General features: G+C 37.0%; 1 protein-coding gene across 1 annotated transcript in view; it reads right to left on the bottom strand.

Moving 5' to 3' along the window:
• Positions 1 to 1,491: 1,491 nt before the first annotated feature.
• CASP2 (caspase 2) overlaps positions 1,492 to 20,363 on the bottom strand; it is a 24,315-nt gene continuing 5,443 nt past the window's right edge. Inside the window, exons 3-11 of the mRNA XM_029284652.1 lie at positions 19,927 to 20,094; positions 17,644 to 17,725; positions 14,817 to 14,914; positions 13,762 to 13,938; positions 13,147 to 13,275; positions 12,702 to 12,792; positions 4,255 to 4,404; positions 4,034 to 4,143; positions 1,492 to 3,257 (exon numbers count right to left, since the gene is read on the bottom strand). Of these exons, the coding sequence (XP_029140485.1) occupies positions 3,123 to 3,257; positions 4,034 to 4,143; positions 4,255 to 4,404; positions 12,702 to 12,792; positions 13,147 to 13,275; positions 13,762 to 13,938; positions 14,817 to 14,914; positions 17,644 to 17,725; positions 19,927 to 20,094 (1,140 nt within the window). The 3' untranslated portion in view covers positions 1,492 to 3,122. The remainder of the gene's footprint in view (positions 3,258 to 4,033; positions 4,144 to 4,254; positions 4,405 to 12,701; positions 12,793 to 13,146; positions 13,276 to 13,761; positions 13,939 to 14,816; positions 14,915 to 17,643; positions 17,726 to 19,926; positions 20,095 to 20,363) is intronic.

The raw sequence follows: 20,363 nt of genomic DNA on the forward strand, positions 1-20,363 counted from the left end.
GGGGTTGTTATGTAACCAGAGACCCCCACTTGTTTATGCTGTGACACAGGCGTCATGGCTCTGCTCAATAATTTTTAACTGCTGCCCTGGCATTCAGTCAGCCCAGTAAATTAAAAGGTGGTAAGATTTCTTTCTCCTGGCTACAGCAAGTTTCTGTCCATGGAAATTGATTCTGGAATAAGAAGGGAAAACAATCCAGGGTTTGTGGGGGGGGGGAGGAGAATAAGAGGATGTCAGTTCTTTGACCCATAGAGACAAACAGAAGAAAACAATGGAGAGGATGAATTACCATAATTACTATATTTACAGGGATATTGTGGTGGCACTGCCAACTTCTCCCTCATAGAAATGCAGGATCATTATCCACCATGTTTAGGGGATTCTGAATGCCCTCTCAACACTTAATTTTCCCAGGAGGCTAAAGTCCAATCCCACAAGCTTCACAGATGTGAAAGAAAGTTGTTGCAATCCTTGTGACGAATAAGCACCGATGAAATCAGCAAGACATAATTCTATGGTAAGCTTAATGAATAAGAACATCCATAATTTCACCCCGTGAAATCAATTCTACCTATTTCTCCTGAGGTTACCATGTTTACAGTCAGTAGAAAATGCCCATTTCCCTCAGATTTCTGCTAAATTATGAAAGTCATGCCAGAAAGGGTAGTCAGCCTGTTGAGCCCCATTGGCTATACACATAGCTAGTGAGATTAGGAATCAAAGCCACAAAAGCATCAACGCATCTCACTAGTCATTGGCTTGCATAGTGCATCCTTCCTGCTTTTGCAACAATCTAATTAAAGAAAGCTCAGATAGTTCTGAAGTAATTTTTTTTGCTTTTCTGAACCTGTCAGCAAAACCCCAGCACTGAATAGCCCAAGGGTACTTTTATATTTGGTAGACTGACTTTAAAAGGAAATATTATCTTCAGGGACGATATTACAGTGCAACCCATATATTCCATTCTTCACACAGAAAACAAACGTGGTAAATAAAAACGGCGGGAAAGACACTTTTGCTAATTGCAGTAAAGATAAAAATAGCACCACTGGTTCGGTTGGTTAATATGTTCTTCTTGTTTCAATGATTTATTTTAAAGAACTTCGAGATTCTGGACAGTTGAAAGAGAAAAAAAAGATACCACATTGGATCGTAAGCTCTTTCTTATTCATAGCTTTCTAGTCAGAGTTGTCCAGCCAAAAAGCCCCATGCTTCTCTCCAGCTTTAAGGTAAGAATATGACTAAGAGAATTCTTCCTGATTTAATTTCAAGGATGCCTATCAGGAATACTTCCAAATACATTAAATGTGCAGAACTTAAATTCTCAATGCTGATCTTTTTTAAATTACAGCATTAACCTTTTCTTATTCTATCTTTGTTTAACAGTAGCTTCAAGAATATGGCGCGACAGGTTTGCAGGAAAAGTCTAGATATAATTCTCACAAGTGAAAGAGGGAAAAAAACAGACCCAGAAGTAGGAAAACGAGATTACTTTTTATTTTGGCATATATGAAAGCAATTCATATACAATGTATAGGCAGTGATTTGAAAACTTGTCACTTTGGTTGCAGAAACATGTTTTTTTTAAAAAATACAAAAATAAGTTTTTCTTTAAAAGAGCACAAAATATTTCAAAAGTACTTTCAAAGGTTTCAAGTTAAATACAGGAAAGAGAGCTATTTCTCAAGCACAGCAGCAGATCCAGGAGCTACCAATCTAATTACTGGAGCTACTGAGTGCCTGGATTGTTAGGTTACTAAAGAGTATATTCACACATATCAAGAAAACTGTCCTTTATTTCCAAAGACCACTGGAAAGTCAAAGACACGATAGGTCCCACCCAAGGGGCCATTTACAGTAAGCAGAACTAGATTCTGAAAAATGATGGGTTCTTCCTCTCTACTTTCTATCCTGTGCCTGTCCAGGCATCCTTACAAGCAGAAGAGCAAAATATTTCCTATTCTACATTAAAAGCACTTCCAGTTTATGTTAAATGATAAACTGTTTCAAAACAATTTTTAAAACACTATAAAAAATAATAAGCACAATAATAAACAGAAGGCTTTCACTCAAAATAATGCTATTCACTGAAGGGAGCAGGTAGTTATCAGGACTCCAGGAAACACTGAATACGTATTTAACCCTTTCCTCCCCACAACAAACTTCAGGACAAGATAGAAAGAACATAGGCAATCAGAACAGGATAAAGGTAGGTTAATCCATGGCAGCGTACAGTACTTATGTTGTCTAGTGAAATCTTAAGTATTACTTCAAATCAGTATCAGATAAACAGGTAGTATTATGAACATTTGAAATCATAAGCTAAAGCTATTACAACTTAGAAATATAATTTTATGTAACCAGAAGTATCTTGGAGAATGAAAAATCGCTGAGATTATTTCCAAGTCCTGCTCTCAATTTTCTGCAAGAATGATCAAATTCCACTGTAGAAAGTATAGTTAACCAGCAAGCGTATAATAAAAGTTTTATAACAAAAACTAGTGGCTTAGTGACTGCTTGAATATCTCTACATATAAAGCAACATTATTAGCACTGGCCTACCGTTCTAACTTGGCCTTCATAGTCTGCACAGCCTCTATTTTTAGAGTTAGGGCTCCCTTTCAAGCCTACTGCTATGGGCAACCATACATCAATTCAAATTAAAAAATAATTCAACGTTTAGCTTTTAAAAAATGTTTTATATCTTTTTCTTTATAAAAATAATTACACGAAATTTCAAACTCACATTTTCTACAAACACTTACATAAAATCATTAAAGTGCTCCCCATCAATTTGTTTTTGGCACATGGGGAGAAAACCCCCAGAACAATGGCCAAATCCTACTCCAAAGAGTAATATTAGCAAACTCTGCACACAGCGTAAGAAATTTGGCATGGCCAGGCATTATTTACTTAAAGATTATAGCTTAGGATATCTCATGTTTTTTAAAAAAAACAGAAATAAAGCAAATAGCATATGCCATAGCTCATCAGTCAAATTTTCACTGTCATTCATGAAGGAAGATACTGTAGATCATAAACATCTAGAGGCAACCGTAGGAGTATTTCATGAATGCTGAACAGGAACAGGAAAAAAAATCATTGCCAAAAGAACAACAGAGTTAATTCTCAGAAACTATCCCTGGAAATAGGTAAAGGTCTTGGCAGAGAGTGCTACAATACTCTGACATCTCCTTACAACGATGAAACTCTGTGCCAGGGGCATGGCCTTCACGGTGTTTGATCAATCTGTTCACCTGTAAGGCAGAAAATAACAAAAGATTATCTAAAAATGTAGATAGCTACAAAAAAAAGAGAGAAAAAAAAAGTACTTTGTTTCACACCCATAACATTGTGTCTCAGAAGTTATGCTGGCCCATTTTGGGTGGGCTGCAGTTTGGCCAAACTGATTGGTTTTGGCTAAGAAAAAATCCAGTGGGGTCTCAGTGGCTGAATACAGTTAAGGATGGTGCGCCTTCTCCCTCCTCCTCTGCACGGTCTGTGCTTTGACAGACTTATCTCTCCAGCACCCTCTTTTGCTCTGTCTCTTATCTTGCTCCTGAAGTCAAGGACATCAGCAACAATTATGGCTAGCTCAGGGGAGGGAGCCACTCAACCAACATACTCACCCTACCTTCCCAGGACTTTCCTTTCCATACTTCCCTTAGTTACCATGATTGGCATCCTTGACAATATAAGAGCAATATAAGAAGAGATAAGGGAAGAAAAGCCCCGAGAAGACAGAGGGCAGAAAGGCAGATCACTTGGATATGCTACCTTTAAAGCTATGGACATTGGCAGTGTTCATCCAACCAGCATTTCCCACTCCATACTCTCTTCTCAATGCCTTCCTTCCTTCCCTACCGACCATCCCCCTCCTCATACTGCTATCTGGAACTCAAGTGTTTTGATTCAAGCATAGACTATCAGAGACTAGCTGGGGTTTTTTTTTCTGCATATCCCTAATACAGAGAAGCTACTTTAAATTTAGACAAAACATAAAAAGAAACAAAAGCACAGTATCCCTGCCCACCTTGACCAGCATGTCAGCCACATGCACGTTTCTGGCATCCTCAGCAAACACAGAAGTGAGAGCTTCTATATACCATGATCCACGTTTGGTATTTCTCATAGCAGCTGTACCTATAAAAAAAACCCCAAAGCCAATTAAAGGAGAAAGAAATAGAAATGCCTTAGCTGCATGACAGGATAAATAGTGTAATAATATGACAGCCCTTGTATTATTCAAAATACCTTTCAGGCAGGCATATCCACAGATCATATCAGAGCAGGTAGGGAGGCGTAACTTAGGATTTTCCTTCTTGTTGGCATCGCTCTCTTCACAACCAGGAGAATTGGCCCGGTCATTCCCATCTATCTGATCCACTCCACGGTCCGTCTCATCTAACAACAGGAAAAAGGCAGATCAATTCCACGTAGCTGTTATATATCTTTGCTAAATGACAGGCATACTCATTTCATCTTCAATTTACCCTTAGATACAGACATTGATATATGTGTATTCACCAGGAGTCCTGGTGTCTCAGTGGTTAGAATGCAGTATTGAAAACAAACTCTGTCCGCAGCCTGCAGTTTGATCCTGAAGGGGATCAAGATTGACTCATCCTTCCATCCTTCAGAGATCGATAAACTGAGGAGCCAGATTGTTGGGGGCAATATGCTGTCATTGTAAACTGCCCAGAGAGTGCTGTAAAGCACTGTGAAGCGGTATATAAGTCTAAGTGTAAGTGCTATTGCTATTGCGATGTGATACAAACCAATTTTTCTTAGAACAATTCTCTTATTAATACCTTATACAGCATTCACAAGCGCAGATACATGATGAAGGTAAAATTAAAAGTATATGCAACACCCATGTCAAAAGTTAAGGAAGAGACATAATTGGTAAATTGCAGACCTTTAGTTTACTTGGGATATTTTCTGTCAAGCTTTTAGTAGAAGTTAGGAGATCAGCTAGAAAAGGAAAGCCATCTACTGGAGAGACAGGCTGGCTTTAGGGAGTGATCAATCCATGACTGAACAGTGCTTGCGACATCTAATCAAGAGGTACTCTACACACTTCAGGGTTTGCTGTATGAATTTTCTCATGACTTAAGTCCTGCTTTGACTCCATGACAAATTAAACTCTGGGAAAAACCAAAAGCCTCTCCAGTTAATTAATACTTGTTGTTTCTTAGTCATGCTCTTCACAATAGCAGATTCCTGAAAGTCAGATGCAACCCTTAAAGCCATTTATCAAGTGCTGTTCTAACTCACAAGGATGTTAAACAAGGGTGCGTACTTGTCCCATTCCTCCTGCATAGGTCTTTTTCTGCTCTACATAGATAGAAGAATCCTTTCTAGAACCCCGATGGGACTTAGCTGTGTCTTAGTAACCCTAGCTCAATATAATAACTGAAAATAAACTATTAAAAACCCTCAAACCAAACATTTTGCCAGGAAACATAGTATATAAACAGGACTATAATTGAGCCGGTCTCTTATTCTAAATATCTGGGGATAGTCTCCCAAACTCAGGCATCCAGAATGCTCCTGGAAACTATTTTGCCCAAAACAAGCAAAAAAAAATGTTTTGTGTGTGAAATGTATATTTTTAAGCAAAAAAGGGTATTGTAGGTCCAATTAGCTAAAGTTGGTACAATTTATAGAGAACAACAGAAGAGTATATTTGTAACTCAGAGTTGAACTGTGAGGTCCTTGGTGCTCTCTGAGCTTGGTGGATTTCTTGCAGACATTTCATTACCAAACTAGGTAACATCATCAGTGCTAGAAGAGTAGGGGTTTGCTCTCACTAGTGGCTTGCCCGGTCAGTGCTGGGGGAATGATCCTGGTGGTTCCCTGATTAGGCTGTTGTTTATTGCTAGCTTGTTTGTCGGTGTTGGTACCCCAGTCAGTACACCAATCAAGGAACTATCAGTACAGAAAAACAAGTTAACAGTAAACAACTGCCTGATCAAGGAACTACCAAGACCCCTCTCACCAACACTGACAGGGCAAGCCACTGGTATATGAAATGAAAGCAAACTCCACTCTCCTTTGTAGCATTGATGATGTTATCTAATTTGGTAATGAACCAAGTTCAGAGAGCACCAAGGACCTCACATTTGTGGTGATCAGCTGAGCTCATTTTCCAACACTGCCCTTGTGGACCTTATCCAGTTTAATGCTGGGAGATGAACCCTAATCTAAAGCAACTTTACTGAAGAAGCCAACACTACTCAGGCTCTTCCTTTGCCACTTACTTTTCCTAGGTCAGTGGTCCCCAACCTTTATGGCTTGGCAGCCCAGCGGGGGAGGGGGAGAGAGCAACTGTCCTGCGCAAGCGGCGGGCTAGTGCACCTGTACACCTGCTGGCCTGCCACTCATGCAATTCGAGTTGCGCGCATGCACTGGCCAGCCACTCGCGCAGCCCGATTCCAAACAGGCCATGGCCCAGTAGTGGCTCGCAGCCTGGGGGTTGGGGACCCCTGCCTTAGGCTATGAGCAAGTCAAAACCACTGATAGGCTGTATACAATGGACACTGGGTGCCAATCTGATTTAAATACATCACTTTTTAAAAAAAAAATCATGAAAGCCTAAAGGGCACAGTAAAACCCAGTACTTAACTAGAAGTTTTTTTCTCATAGAAGAGCTTTTATTTTGGCTAAGTATAATACTTTTTCTTCAACTGAGCTCGGAAGATATCTTTCCCAGAACAACTGTGACCTTGTGATGACGGACAAGTTGAAATTATCAGGCATAACCTTCTCTACTGCTCACTCAATGGTGTTGGCAGTATTGATATTCTTTCTTTATTCTCTAAATTGCCAGGCCATACAGATCAATTTTATATTTCTTGATTACATTCTGAGAATGTCTCCTCCGTATCCTATGATGTTACATTCTGCACCAGCAGTAAGATTTGGCAATAACCGATTAATAGTACTGCTATATCTGTATTTTTACTCCAACTTTTTGTATTTAGTTTTGCAGTCTGTAATGTAAACTTTTTCAGTATCATCTTACTATACAAAAACTACAATTATCTTAATGCTTAATTCAGCATTATTTTCTGATGTGAACGTGAAATCTTACTGACTGGAATTCACAGTCATTTTATAGTTGTTATGCTATTATTTCTCAAACCTCTAGCCCAGTGGTGGCGAACTTATGGCACGGGTGCCAGAGGTGGCACTCGGAGCTCTCTCTGTGGGCACACGTGCAGTTTCCCCAGCCTTACCTCCCCCCGCGACCCCCTCCTCTCCAGCAGCCCCCCTGAAGGAGAGTTGCCCCCGAGCATGGCCCACACGGAGCAGTGCAGCCAAGGACATGGCAGCCAGGCAGCGTAGACAAGACTCTGCCCTCACACTTCATCATGCAGTTGATGCTGCAGGGCGTGAGCAGAGGGTGTGGTCCCCATAGCGCTGCTGGGCTGCCTGGGCGATCTGCAGCGGGCCCTGGAGGCGGTGAGTGGTCCTGTGGGCACTTCTCTAGCCATTGTTTGTTCAGTTTACACACACCAGTTAGCTACTAATTTTGCAGCTGGTTCTGTAATTTTTAAAGCTTTCACTTGATGCTAGACTTAAACATTCGATTGTATTGTCAGAAAGAGTCATCATAGATCAGGTTGTAATAACGGAGAATTCTGAAGGCACCATATAGATTCCTAATATTGCATGGACTACATGTAGAGCCTATAGACTACCTTAAAATCACCAATAAATTTCTGCCAACCTCCCTCCACACTTATTGTATCCAATTTCCAACAGTTAAGGAAAGGTCACCAATGTCTCTAATACAATCTTTGTGGTTGCTATTTCCAAGATAGCCTTAGGAATCTTCAGCTGTGGGAAACCCTCTATATGTATTTTTTTTTAAAAAAAGAATATATGAAGGGAAAATTTTCCAATCAATACGGCACTGGATAAAGAATGAAGCCCTACATGCAGGCTTTTTACAAACAAGCTAAGAATACAACTGGAATTGAAAATAAGTTTTCAATATTGCTCAGATTTAGTTTTGCACCATGCAAGCTGAGAATTGTTTTGAGTTTGTATGCAAATACTTAAAACAATCCAGAGCACTTCAATCACCTGATTTTCAAGAGTAGATGTAACTAGATATCTATATGCATCATCATAAATGCCATTATCTCCCTTAATACTCATCTAACAACCTGTAGTTTAAGCATTCCTTTTAAATATTGCTTTAGTAGTTTTTAATAATTAATTTATGGTATGCTTTAAAGATACCATAGGCATTCCTGGAAAATGAAATGATAGGCTTTCGAGGGCTCCAAAAATGGAGGCAGGATTTAAAAAAAACCTTTCTTTTTCTATTTATGGAAAATATATCAACGAGAGAAAAATGAAGGTCGGGAATAGCTGATTTATAACCACAGCTTTCACCAGGTTTCAAATATTAAATCTTTCTCATATTCTGTGCTCCACACAAGTGGTTTCTTAACTAAGTAACCATATTTTAAAGATCTTTGATGGAGAGAGAAAGAAGCTTATATTCTGTATATCTTTATATTTCCTTTCTTTTAATTATTCTTTCTGCAAATCCAATTTCAGCTAATCCTGTTCCTGTTCCTTTTCTATTCAGTCCAGAAAATTGTTAGTTTTACTAATAGTATAAGCTTTTCCTCCCACCCCCGCCCACCCCAAAATGGTTATTAGACTATTAGGTTATTTTCAAAGCTAATTTTATCATTATTTATTTCCATTTTATCTTGTCTTTTTTCTCGCTCATTGTTCTTATTACATGCTAGGTATTAATAAAGTTATACATGCAGCTAGACTCACAATGCCAAGTGCTTTGAAACTGCTTTATGCACACTATTGTTATTAAAGTGCATACTTACCCTCTGCTATTTATATTTAACATAACCTGTTTGAAACCAGTTCATAATAATGGTGAAATCATAAGATGCCTCTAGAGCAGGCATGTCAAACTCGCAACATCACATGACATTGCGCAACATATCGGGCCGGTTTTGCCATTGCCGGCAATGGGGTGGGCGCGGCTTCCATATGACACGTCCGGCCCGTGGGCCAGCAGTTTGACACCCCTGCTCTAGAGAAAGCAAGGAGCTGTTGCTGACCCTTGCTATTCCTAACTAAATTAACATTCCTTCTTTTCCCTTCCGTGTTAAAATGAAATAAATCCAAGCATTCAGTATTTACTGCCAGAAAGACTGTAGAATAGACATAACCACTCCATTCCAGCTGCAAGGTTACTAAACAGCAGGAGACAGTCCACACCTACTGGGAAGGAAACAGCAGCTAGTGGACAGATGAACGCCTCGCAGTGGGAGATGCAATACTGAAGCTGCAGCAGTACGCTATGGAAGATTGGGTCAAAGTAGAACAAACAAGAAGCCTCCATGCATTTAGACAATGTAGCAATATGGTAATCAAAATAAGCATCAAATATCAGGTTTGCGTAATGAAGCTCTTACAGGTCGTTCTTTATTTTATAGCTTTAGCAACACAAAGCTAAACAGACCAGCTAGCACAGCTTTTAAGTCAAGCATTTAATTTCTTGGAGATGAATTCACGTGTGAAACTAGAATCTACAAGCTAGGTTGTAAAAAAAATATTGATTTTTTTCCCCTTTGGTACATCAGCAAATAAACTGTTAGCCATGCATTAAAACTCCTTAGTAATAAATAAAGATGTATATAGGTAAGAAAGAAGCTCCAATTATGAAAGCTGGTGCTAGCTTACCAAAAATTTGTCTCTCTGATCAATCCGCTGAAGATAAAGTAGAAAAACTCAGCAGAAAGATACCAGTACCAAACACATTTGGGGAAGACTTATAGTCCCCTGTCAGGCAAAGGAAAGGATTTTTCTACTTCCTGAGGTTCCCAAGCAGCTCTCTACATTCATTGGTATTTTTCCTTTCATAGTTCTAGAAGTTTTACAGCTCCACAATTCCACAATGAGTGTCAGAAAGAAAGGGACACAGGTCCCGAATGTGCTTCTTCTAAGGCCTTCCATTTCAACCTTAGCCCTAACCCTAACTTTAACCCTAACTGAAGAAACTTTATGCTATAGCATGAAGCATTGGCAGATTCTAGCTTAGCACAAGATGTTAACCTAATTACTGAGGTTTCTTGAGTCATGGTTTATGGTCTAACACACCATGCGAGTCTACTTTCCTGTCTTTTGTTACAAGTTCAAGCCATTAAGTAGATTAGGGTTTGGTTTGAGCTATCTTCCTGTACATTCATTTCCAACTAAGTCAAAAGATTAACCCTGAATTTATTTACTCAAGTTGTCCTAGCTAAATTTCTTGAACCAGTTTATTATTCACTGAAAAACATAGCACAGATGGATGTAAAAAGGGATACCAGATTAAAACAGTTCTTAGTCAATTTTAAATTGGACAAATGCAAATTAAAAAACTAAATTAAATTAAAATTAGGCCAAAGAAACAAATGAAGGTTCTACTTGCCTACGTGCTATAAGTAAGTGCAGGATTCTCTTTAATAACATATTTTATCCACAAAGCATAGTATACTGATTGGAATTATCAGAAGACTGAACTGTTTCATATGGCTTTTAATTCACAGCTTGCTGCTGTTAACAAACACTACAGAGAATTTAGTATTCACTGTCATTTTATGTATTGGCTTTATTATTTTTAATAGAAATACTGCAACCTCTAGGAGTTGCATGGTAATGCAGTGGTCCAGAAATACAGTAAAATAACATAATAAATAATACCATTTACTTAACCACAAAGTAGTGCAGAGCACAGTTCGTGGTTGTTCTGTGCAAGGCACATACTGGATTCCTGCTTTTCCTGATGAACTATGCCTAGTTTTAGAGGCAAACTCCATTCAGTTATGATCTGTAGCACTTGAATTTCAACAAAGAAGAAAATATAATAATTATGTTACAGATTAGTTCAAATGTTTATGCAAGAGATAGATACTACGAAACTATGTGTGCATGTGTGCATTTGTGTGCATTAAATACACTTAACAGGTTAATTTTATCAAGAAGTGCTACTGTAATACCAAAAATGTCTTTTACACATACCTCAAAAGCATATATTACCTTAAATAAGGTGTCTGCAGCCCTGGCACAGTAATAGAGCACTAGCTCTATTCTGGTTTTGCACATCAATGAGCAGCAGCGGTATTCTCCTAAGATCTGAAACTTGGCTAAAAAAATAAATTTAAATTTAAGGACCATTTAAGTGCCCCTATTAAAAATGTGCAGTCAGCTTTCCAACCTTTATTCCCTATAAAACGCTTTTCAAGCCTAAAATGTATTTCCTATAAAAGGCGAAGATTTAAGGCAAGCCTCTGGGGAACCATATAAACAAATTTTCTAGGCGCTTGTTTCTAACGTACTTCAGAGTTCATCTGTACCACAGACATACTGTCTGAAGGTTCATCAGAAGAAAATATTCTTTAAGGAAAAGGGGAGGATCTGAGGCCCTTAAGATGTTGCTGAACCCAAATCCTTAGAAACTCTTTGACTAATAATGGAAGCTGTAATGTTGCTGTAGGTATAAAGGAAAAAAAAATAAAGCTCTAGATATGTACTTATATAAGATGGAGTCAATGCTTTATGCTACTTGGCTTCATGGAGAAATTGAATAAAGCTGCCTAGATGAAGTTAACTTCCTGCCTAGATGATCTAGATATATCCAGATCCTTTCACCTGCCAAAACTGGCGTTCTGGGAAAAAGTGATTATCTCCTTTTATGAGATGAGTGTGGATGCCCAGAAAGACTACTTCACAGCAATGGCCCTATTTTATGGAACTCTTTCTGGAAATTAGTATACCTGCTTTTATCTTTCCCTAAGTTGGATAAATTAAAGTCTTTTATAAGACAGCATTTAGAGAATAATTTGGAATTATGATGCCTGTTGTTTTTTTATTGGTCCTTATTATTGATGTTGATTTTTTAATCTTCACTTTGGATACTTTTACTTGAAAACCACTGGGAATCCTTTAAGATTATGGCGGTATGCTTGTGTTTAGGGACTGATATATTTCTTACAAATTTTAATCAGTTGAAATATCTGCTGAATCATCCCCACTCCTTACATCAGTTATAATCCTTTGATTATGATATAATCTGGCTAAGGTCAGTCTTACATTCTATATTCTTTTTTTCTTACATTCCTATAATTTATTTAGATTCAAGGAACTTTGATTAGAAGAGACATGTTTTAGGATGTCTCTGGATCTTAATGGTATTTAAAATTCAGCTGCTCTCCTATGCATCTGACTCAAACGTAAACTCAAAATAGCAAAGTTTTTCAAGCTATTCATAATGTTTCACACAATATGATCTCAGGCTACTATTTATTCAATCTGATAAAGTTCAGCACAGGTAGGAAACACCAGAGTCGAGGCCAAAGAGAGAAAGAACAAAGGTTCCAGCACACAATCTCATTGGAATGTGGTTAGTAAGTGCCCCCATGCACATGCAAGAAGAGGAGATTACAAATCTCCTTTCTTCTTTTTCCATGTTACTGCAAGGTCTGCAAGTTGCTGACCAAAGCCATGCACAGCGAGAACCACTTACAGAGAGAGGAAGTGGCAACAGCAAGGCAGGGAGGTGAAATGGGTTCCGCTTATACCTGAGAGAAGTAAAGAGGAGAGGTGAGCACAAGCGTGCAAAAAGGAAAATGTCTGTCGTGAATCACAGGTCACCCTCCCCAGTCACTCACCTCCCCGACATGCCTGGATGAAGAACATTTTAGGCTTATTCTGAAGATTAGGACAATTCGCATTATCAAAAAGCGTGAAAATTTCCTGCAGCTGGAAAAGGAACAAGAAGACAAGGTAACAATGTTTTAAAAGGAAATTGTTAAACCGGTTATCATTTTACATTTTTTATTACTTTACTATTTTACTGTACAGTGATTAAAAGAATATAAAGGCTGCCTTTTTTTTTATTAGAATGCAAACATGGTATCAACTCTGCCCAGTTTTTCCCCCTCTATTTGTCCCCCCTTCACCAGAATTATCTTCTACTCTACTTTAAGGCAGAATCTCATAATATGTTAAAGCTGTTTAAGGCTTGGTTGTTTCCATGATGGCCAGTTTGATCCTCAGATTCCCTGCATGATCACATTCCAAAACAAAGAAGGAATCTGCATATGATTGAGTTACCTGAAGTAGCTTCCCATCCACTCCGTAGACTCCACCCTCTATGCCATGTGAAAGAAGTGATACTATGCAGGAATCTAAGTCTCTGTGAACTGGAAGCTTTGAAAAAAATTCCAACTGTTCTTTCATTTCCTGAGGCCAAAAAATAATAATAATCCCTAATCAGCAATCTCTTGAAGCATACATGCAAACAAAGTTGGAAATTAGAGGCTAAAACCTCCAAATAGCATAACTAGGAGATGAAGGATTCAGGAATGATCAAAATTGAAAACGTATGAGCATAGTTTCTAAAAGTGCACATGATTTATATCATTTTCAAACAAAAGACTCCAAGGAAATTTCAGTTTTTAAAATTTAAGTCTGGAAATCTTTGTTAATATGACTCAAATATATATTTATACGGAAATAAAGAAATAAAGTTTTGATAATGAAAAAATCAAGGAATGGAAGTTAAAAACAATCTTATAATTAAAATTTTAAAATATAAAAAGGAATACAAAGAGGAAATGTTCGCTCTAATATAATCTAGATGCTATCTTAAAAACAGCCAGTTCTGGAAAATAAATTTCGTGTAGCTTATGCAAACATTTGTCACAACTATCACATTTTTCAACTTACCTGTGCAGTCTGATCATGTTGTACAACCACCTGGTATCCAAGATGCTTGAAGAGCTTATCTAGAGCAGCATGGTCCGCATTTCCTCCAGAACGCAACTCTAGATCAGTCTCACTGCTGAAGTGCACATTGCTAAGGATAAGAGCCAGGCCTCGCGGGCGTGATTTCAACTTGTATGCCTATTGAACACAAGATAATATATACCAGTTTCTTGGCCTATACACTGAAAGTAAAATCACAAGTTGCTTTGAAAACATACCACACTGCCTACCAGAGGTCAAAGAGAGGTCAAAATGCAAAATTTAAACACTCTTGGACAGTATTAGTTAATGTTTCCGGATTGCAGAAAACTATTTTTTTAAAAAAATATATGAATACCGTAATTTTTAATACATGAAAACAAATGAATAGTCAATGTTTTATTAACTTAAGGGGAAATACAAGTTTGGATATGATTGTGTACTCATTTAGGTCTGGAGTGAGATTTGTTAAAGAGGATCAGTATAACATTCTATTTATTTTTATATTTGATCTTGGTTAAAGTAATTGCTGAAAATTTGCTTTTGCAAAGTTTTGTTGAAGGAAAACGTAGGAGAACCCCCAATGCTCTTATTCAAAAGCCCATTATCTGCGAACAGCCTTCCAAGTCTTCTTGTGATTGTTTTTTCAGCTTGCAGAACTTTTTGAGTTGTTTGGGAACAATGGTAGTTTGTGGAACTGAGTTTGAGAAACATTCTTCTTGATTCATCAAACACAGAATAACAGAGTTGGAAGGGACCTTGGAGTTCTTCTAGTCCAAACCCCAGCTCGAGAAGAAGACCCTATCAACCCAGACTGATTAACCTTCCTCCCCCTCCATTTTTACTTTGAATTTTCAAAGTTATGGGGCTACTCAAAATTTTATAATCATATATGAAAAAAACGAAACTGCTACATCTTGTGTGAGGGCAGTTTTTCCACATAGACTATTTATTTAACTGCTTTCCTGCAAATAAAGCACCCCAGGCATATTTATGAAAAAACAACAAAAGAAATTCTCAATGTCCAGCTTACTTACCAAGTGCACATGAGTGCGATAAAATTCTGGAGTGCATGGTTTCACCTGAGGATAGTGAGGGCCATCTCCGTCATCTAATGAATGCTCCATGGGCTCTGCTGCAAATCAATCACCAATATGTAAAGGGATCAGCAGCAAAGCAGGCCATTGTGTAACAGCATGCTTTTAGATTTACAGTAAGATGAGGATACTTAAGAAAAAACACTACACAGTATATGTGTTTCTTAATTTAAACATTTACCTCTATCGAATGTAGTAAATAGTATTCTACAGGTAGTCCTCAACTTTCAACCGACCATTCAAAGTTAAAACAGCTTTGAAAAAGTGACTAATGACCACTTTTCACACTTACAACTGTTGCTGCATCTCCACAGCCATGTCAAAAAAAATTCAGACACTTGGCAACTAGCATGTATTTCTGACTGTTGCATTGTCCTGGGGTCATGTGATCAACAGGTGTAACCTTCACAGCCAGTTTCTGACCAGCAAAATCAATGGGGTAAGCCACATTTGTTTAATGGCCGAATGATTCATTTAACAACTATGGCAAGACTGTAAAATGGAGCAAAAACTCACTTAACAACTGACTTGCTTAGCAATGGAAATCTGGGGCTCAATTGTGGTCACAAATCAAGGATTACCTGAACTGTAATGCAATGTTCTTTTTTCTTATTGAAACACTGAAATCCAAGTGATTCAAATTTAACCATCTGACATCCTATCAGAGTTCCATCAAAAACTAAATCTCAACTCAACTTTTCCTTTAAGTAACAATAGCTGTTTAAACTAGCTGAGCTATTATGAGTATCAAGAGAGTAAGGTTACCATGGATGAAGTATAAATTAAAAATGTGAAACATCAACAAAATTTGTGCAGAGTATGTAATATTTTAAAATAGTATGCATTATAATATCAGGAAGGGAGAGGTCTTCTCACTGAGAGACATTAGTAAAGTCGCTGCACAACCATTAGGACAAATTGGTATTTCACCATCACTATCTTTCTCCTCCTTGAGGATGAAATGCAAGCAAATTAGACAGAGGTATCTGGCAACAAGGATCAGGATTTGGGGGAAAAGGAGATCTGTAGTTGGATTCAGCATAAGGACCCAATGTTTTCTTCCTTGATTTAAGATGTTCTACAGCATTAAACAATTCTAACTCAGGTATTCTGAACACATATATAACTTTTAACATTCTTTAAATAGCTCCATATTCTTCCATTTTCTGAAGTATATAAATCTGTGTTTATAACACATTAACAATGAAAAATGACTAACAGCAGCCAATTAACTTTTGTGAATATGTCTAGGCTACAGTCATAGCCATGGGATATGAATAGTAGACTCATCCAATGAATAATCTATATAATTATTAGCTAATAAAACAGTTTGCAATTTAAAATCTCAGTGGGATGCAGCTAAATCCCAAGCATTAAATCTGGATTGTTTTTCATTGTTTTTCCATTATTCCTTCAAAAGCTATAATTTTATATAGGGATATTGATTTGTGTACATCCTTCAGTCAAGACCCTAGTCTGGAAGTTCCAAAAATAACTCAACCAGGACCTGTATTAAAATAAAAGGTGTGGGCACCACAAATAATGTGATGTCAACCTCGAAAGTATTTTCTCTTTTTTTAATAATTTACAAAATAATTCATATTGTATAATTTATAAAAAATAAACCATTTTTGAAAGAAACAGGCTGGAAATGGAATTTTAAAAACTATTCAGATGAAACTAATACCACAAGAAGAAAGTACAAGAATGCCTTTCCTCTCTAAGAAATTGCAGACAAACTTTTTATTCAGAAAATGGCATTAGGCTAGATCAGGGGTCCTCAATCTTGGCAACTTTAAGACCTGTGGACTTCAACTCCCAGAATTCCTCAATTAGCCATGATGGCTGAGGAATTCTGGGAGTTGAAGTCCACAAGTTTTAAAAGTGCCAAGTTTGAAGACCCCTGAGCTAGATGATGCTTCAGGGATTAAGCCTGAATAATACATGATTACCAGGTCCCTATCCTTGATTTCAAAACATATGTATTGCATTTCTCTCGCTTAGGATATCTTTAAGATGTTAAATTATGGGAGGGGGGGTTCCTGCTGTCAAAGAGCCAGTCCACAGCAATGCTTCTTTGATTTTACAAGCTACCCCAATAGTCTCTGAGCATACTCCTACACAGAACTGTAGCATAGGTTACAAAGCCATATATGTGATTTCAAAAATACCTGTCTTATAAAGTTAAGAGAAAATAATTTATGTAACCAAATAGTAAAAGTAAGTAAGAGTATTAAAAAAAAAGCCTAACGTTCATTGGTGTGTGAGTTTATATCTGCTATCTGCTAGTGCTATTACATAAACTTTACAGTATGGGGAATATAGTATAAAGCAAAAACTGTGTAAGATCCTCCCACATCTCACCACTCAGACAGAGATCTAAGCACACAGACAAAGGTGCAGATCTGTTCAAGGGAATAGACTAAGATGCGGAACTATTTTTCTTGGCTTGGAATGAAAATAATAATAAAACCTCCCTGGATAACTCTACGTCCTATTGCCACTGGGCTTTTAAAGACATACTTCATGCTCAATGTTGACATTAAAAATACTTATGTTTTGCAACATCCTGTGCTATATTTTCTATTGGCTAAAATTAAAACACATCCCCAAGTACTTGCTGTTTAAGACCACAGCAAAACATCCACCAAAGAGAACAGAAATCCCATCCCACTAATCAGTTTTTTTTCCAATTCATTTGGATTACAAAATACTAAATATTTTTTTCCTAATATACTAATTTTAAAAACATTTGTCATAAATTTACCATTATGCGGATATAGTCTTTTCTGGGAGACACAGGATTCAGGCACTGGAAATGGGAAATTTTGATCATAGCAATGAGGTCGCTGAAAAAGACCAGAAAGTACTTTGAAATTATCACAAACATACTGTGTTCATCAAATAAAACCTCAGATGAGAGATGGGGGCAAAAGAGGAAGTAATTTCCACAATCTATGATAGTGCAAATATGTGTGCATATGCACACGGATATAAATTATTCCTAAAGCCAGTCAGTTCGCAAGATATACTGAGTCTTATCACGGCTGAACAGTCAAGTAGTACGCTAGGACATACTTAATTGTATCAGAAGATCCTGTCACAATGAGCAATGATCAGAAACTATTGACAGTTCTGCCCACAGAACTTACCACGCAGTACAGATTCCTACTGAATCAAATTTGAATCAATGTTTTCCTATTGAATCAAATTTGACTGCTATACTTCATCATATTCAACCAGGTGCATGCACAAATGTATTTATATATTGCCTTCTATAATTCTGTGATCACTCGGATCAGATTTACCTTTATATAAAGATATATACTGTTTTATAGTCTTAATCTGGATCTTTAAAAAAAAAATTAAAGAAGTTCCTCAAAGAACATTTCTAACAAGTACATGTAGAAAATACATATTTCACATATATGAAGAAAAAAATGTTATTTTTTGTATTGTTGTTTTTCAAGAGTTTAAAGTAAACAACTGCAAACCACCCACAGTCACTGGGAATCAGGCAGCATATCAATGTAATACATTATTATTATTACATCTGTTCACAACATGAAGTCACAACTGCCAATTCTTTACTTGGTGTTGGTTTTGACTATTTAGTTTGAATAGTTTGCTCTTGCACAGCCAAAATCAAGCTTTAACTTTCTTTTTTTAATGTCCCAGTTGTAAGCCATTCACAGGTTTTATTATTACCCACTTTCCCCTCAATCTCTTGTAGAAATTGGCCATGTAATGCTTTTCTTTGTCAGTATTCTCTTCATGGTTTTATTATATTATTTCCATATTCACCTTTGTTTCCCATACATTTAGTAAGTTCCAATTTTTAACTTACATCAATGCTTGTTCTTGGCTGTCTTTTACATGATCAGCCAATGCACTTTTCTTCTTCAACAGTTTACTTCACCTGAAGTAAACCTCCATTTCTGCAGAACAGGTATATTTTCTATCTATCTATCTATCTATCTATCTATCTATCTATCTATCTATCTATCTATCTATCTATCTATCTATCTATCTATCTATCTATCTATCTATCTATCTATCTAATTTATATGCCACCCATCTCACTGTTGAAACAATTCTATCAATATTATGGAGATGTAATGCATAGAGAATAGTCATTAGTTTTCTTGTTTTTTCAATCCAAACTGTCCAGTTCAGCTTGTGTCCAATTATTATCTGTTCACAACAATTTGAAGTCACAGCTGCTGTTCTTTAGCTGGTGTTATTATTACTTACTAAATTAATATTATTAATCAGTATTTACTAATTAAGTAACTACTACTACTACTGTTGCCCTCTCTCCTGTTCTAGCAGAATGAAAAGTGAGAAGGCAAGGTTCATGTTCATTCTCTTCAAAAATCTCAAATGGAATTTTCTAAATTCTAGACAAGTCATTCTGGATTTGGAAAAATACATTACAAGCCCTTTACTGAACTTGCTGGTACCTTCCACATAACTTTAGCTTTGTTCGTTGTCAGATCTGTCCTGATAAGGCTGAGTAGCTATGATATAGATTTATTGCAGAAGAATTCAAAAGTAACCCTACTTTGTGTTATTTTCACTATCTAAAGTAAAGAGTAAAATGAAATTTCTTAAATCTACTAATTATAAATTCATATTAAGTCAATATACAAATAAAGAGGGCTGAAATACGATTCTATCACTTTTAATCTTACAATCACCATGAGCTTCAAAACAATTTCTGGTAAATACTTCTCAAAATATAAGAAAAATAGCTTCAGAGCAAGAGGTGTGTGCAAACCACTGTACAGTCCTAATGGAATATATCAGTTCTAAAATTTGCTTGCTTGAAGATGCAATGAGATCCAAAACTCCCAATGCTTGTAAAACTATTTATAATGAAAACTAAGCCAAACGTCTTCTCTACGAAACATTAGCTTTCTAAGTTTAGGAAGCTGAATACACAGGATCAAGGGGGACTGAAAATATCATACTGGTATTGCATAAAAGAGCAATGTGGAATCACTAACACTAAACATGCTCCTTAATTTTATATTTTATCTTTCCTTACCTTTACAGCCTCAGTCCTATGGCAGGGGATAGTGCTGAAGAGCATTTCTTCCAAGTGCTGTTGTTTAGTTTCTCGTAAAGCTTCACAAAAGGCTGAAAAGGCTTTGGGGCCCCTTTTCGGAAGCAAATTCAAGAATTCTATGTTTTGGCTAAAATTTCCAGACTTCGCCTGTATTCATGCAAAAATATATACCATTGAAAAAATATTAAACAGCAGCAATAACAACAAAAAGCTATCCAGACCCAGAGCATATTATCACTACCTTTGCTATGAGAACTTTGCTTGCAATGATGAAATTTTGCCAAAGTTAACATTGTTATTATGGCTGGCCAGTCAGCCAGTTGTTTAAACTGGATTTGGCATTTTTATCCACCTATCAAATCCTTCCCAAGAACTTAGGATAGGCAGATGTTGCTGTTTGATGGTATTAAATGTAT

The sequence above is a fragment of the Protobothrops mucrosquamatus genome, unplaced genomic scaffold (genome assembly GCF_001527695.2).
Source record: "Protobothrops mucrosquamatus isolate PMUCROS unplaced genomic scaffold, P.Mucros_1.0 scaffold791, whole genome shotgun sequence".
Taxonomy (NCBI): Eukaryota; Metazoa; Chordata; class Lepidosauria; order Squamata; family Viperidae; genus Protobothrops; species Protobothrops mucrosquamatus.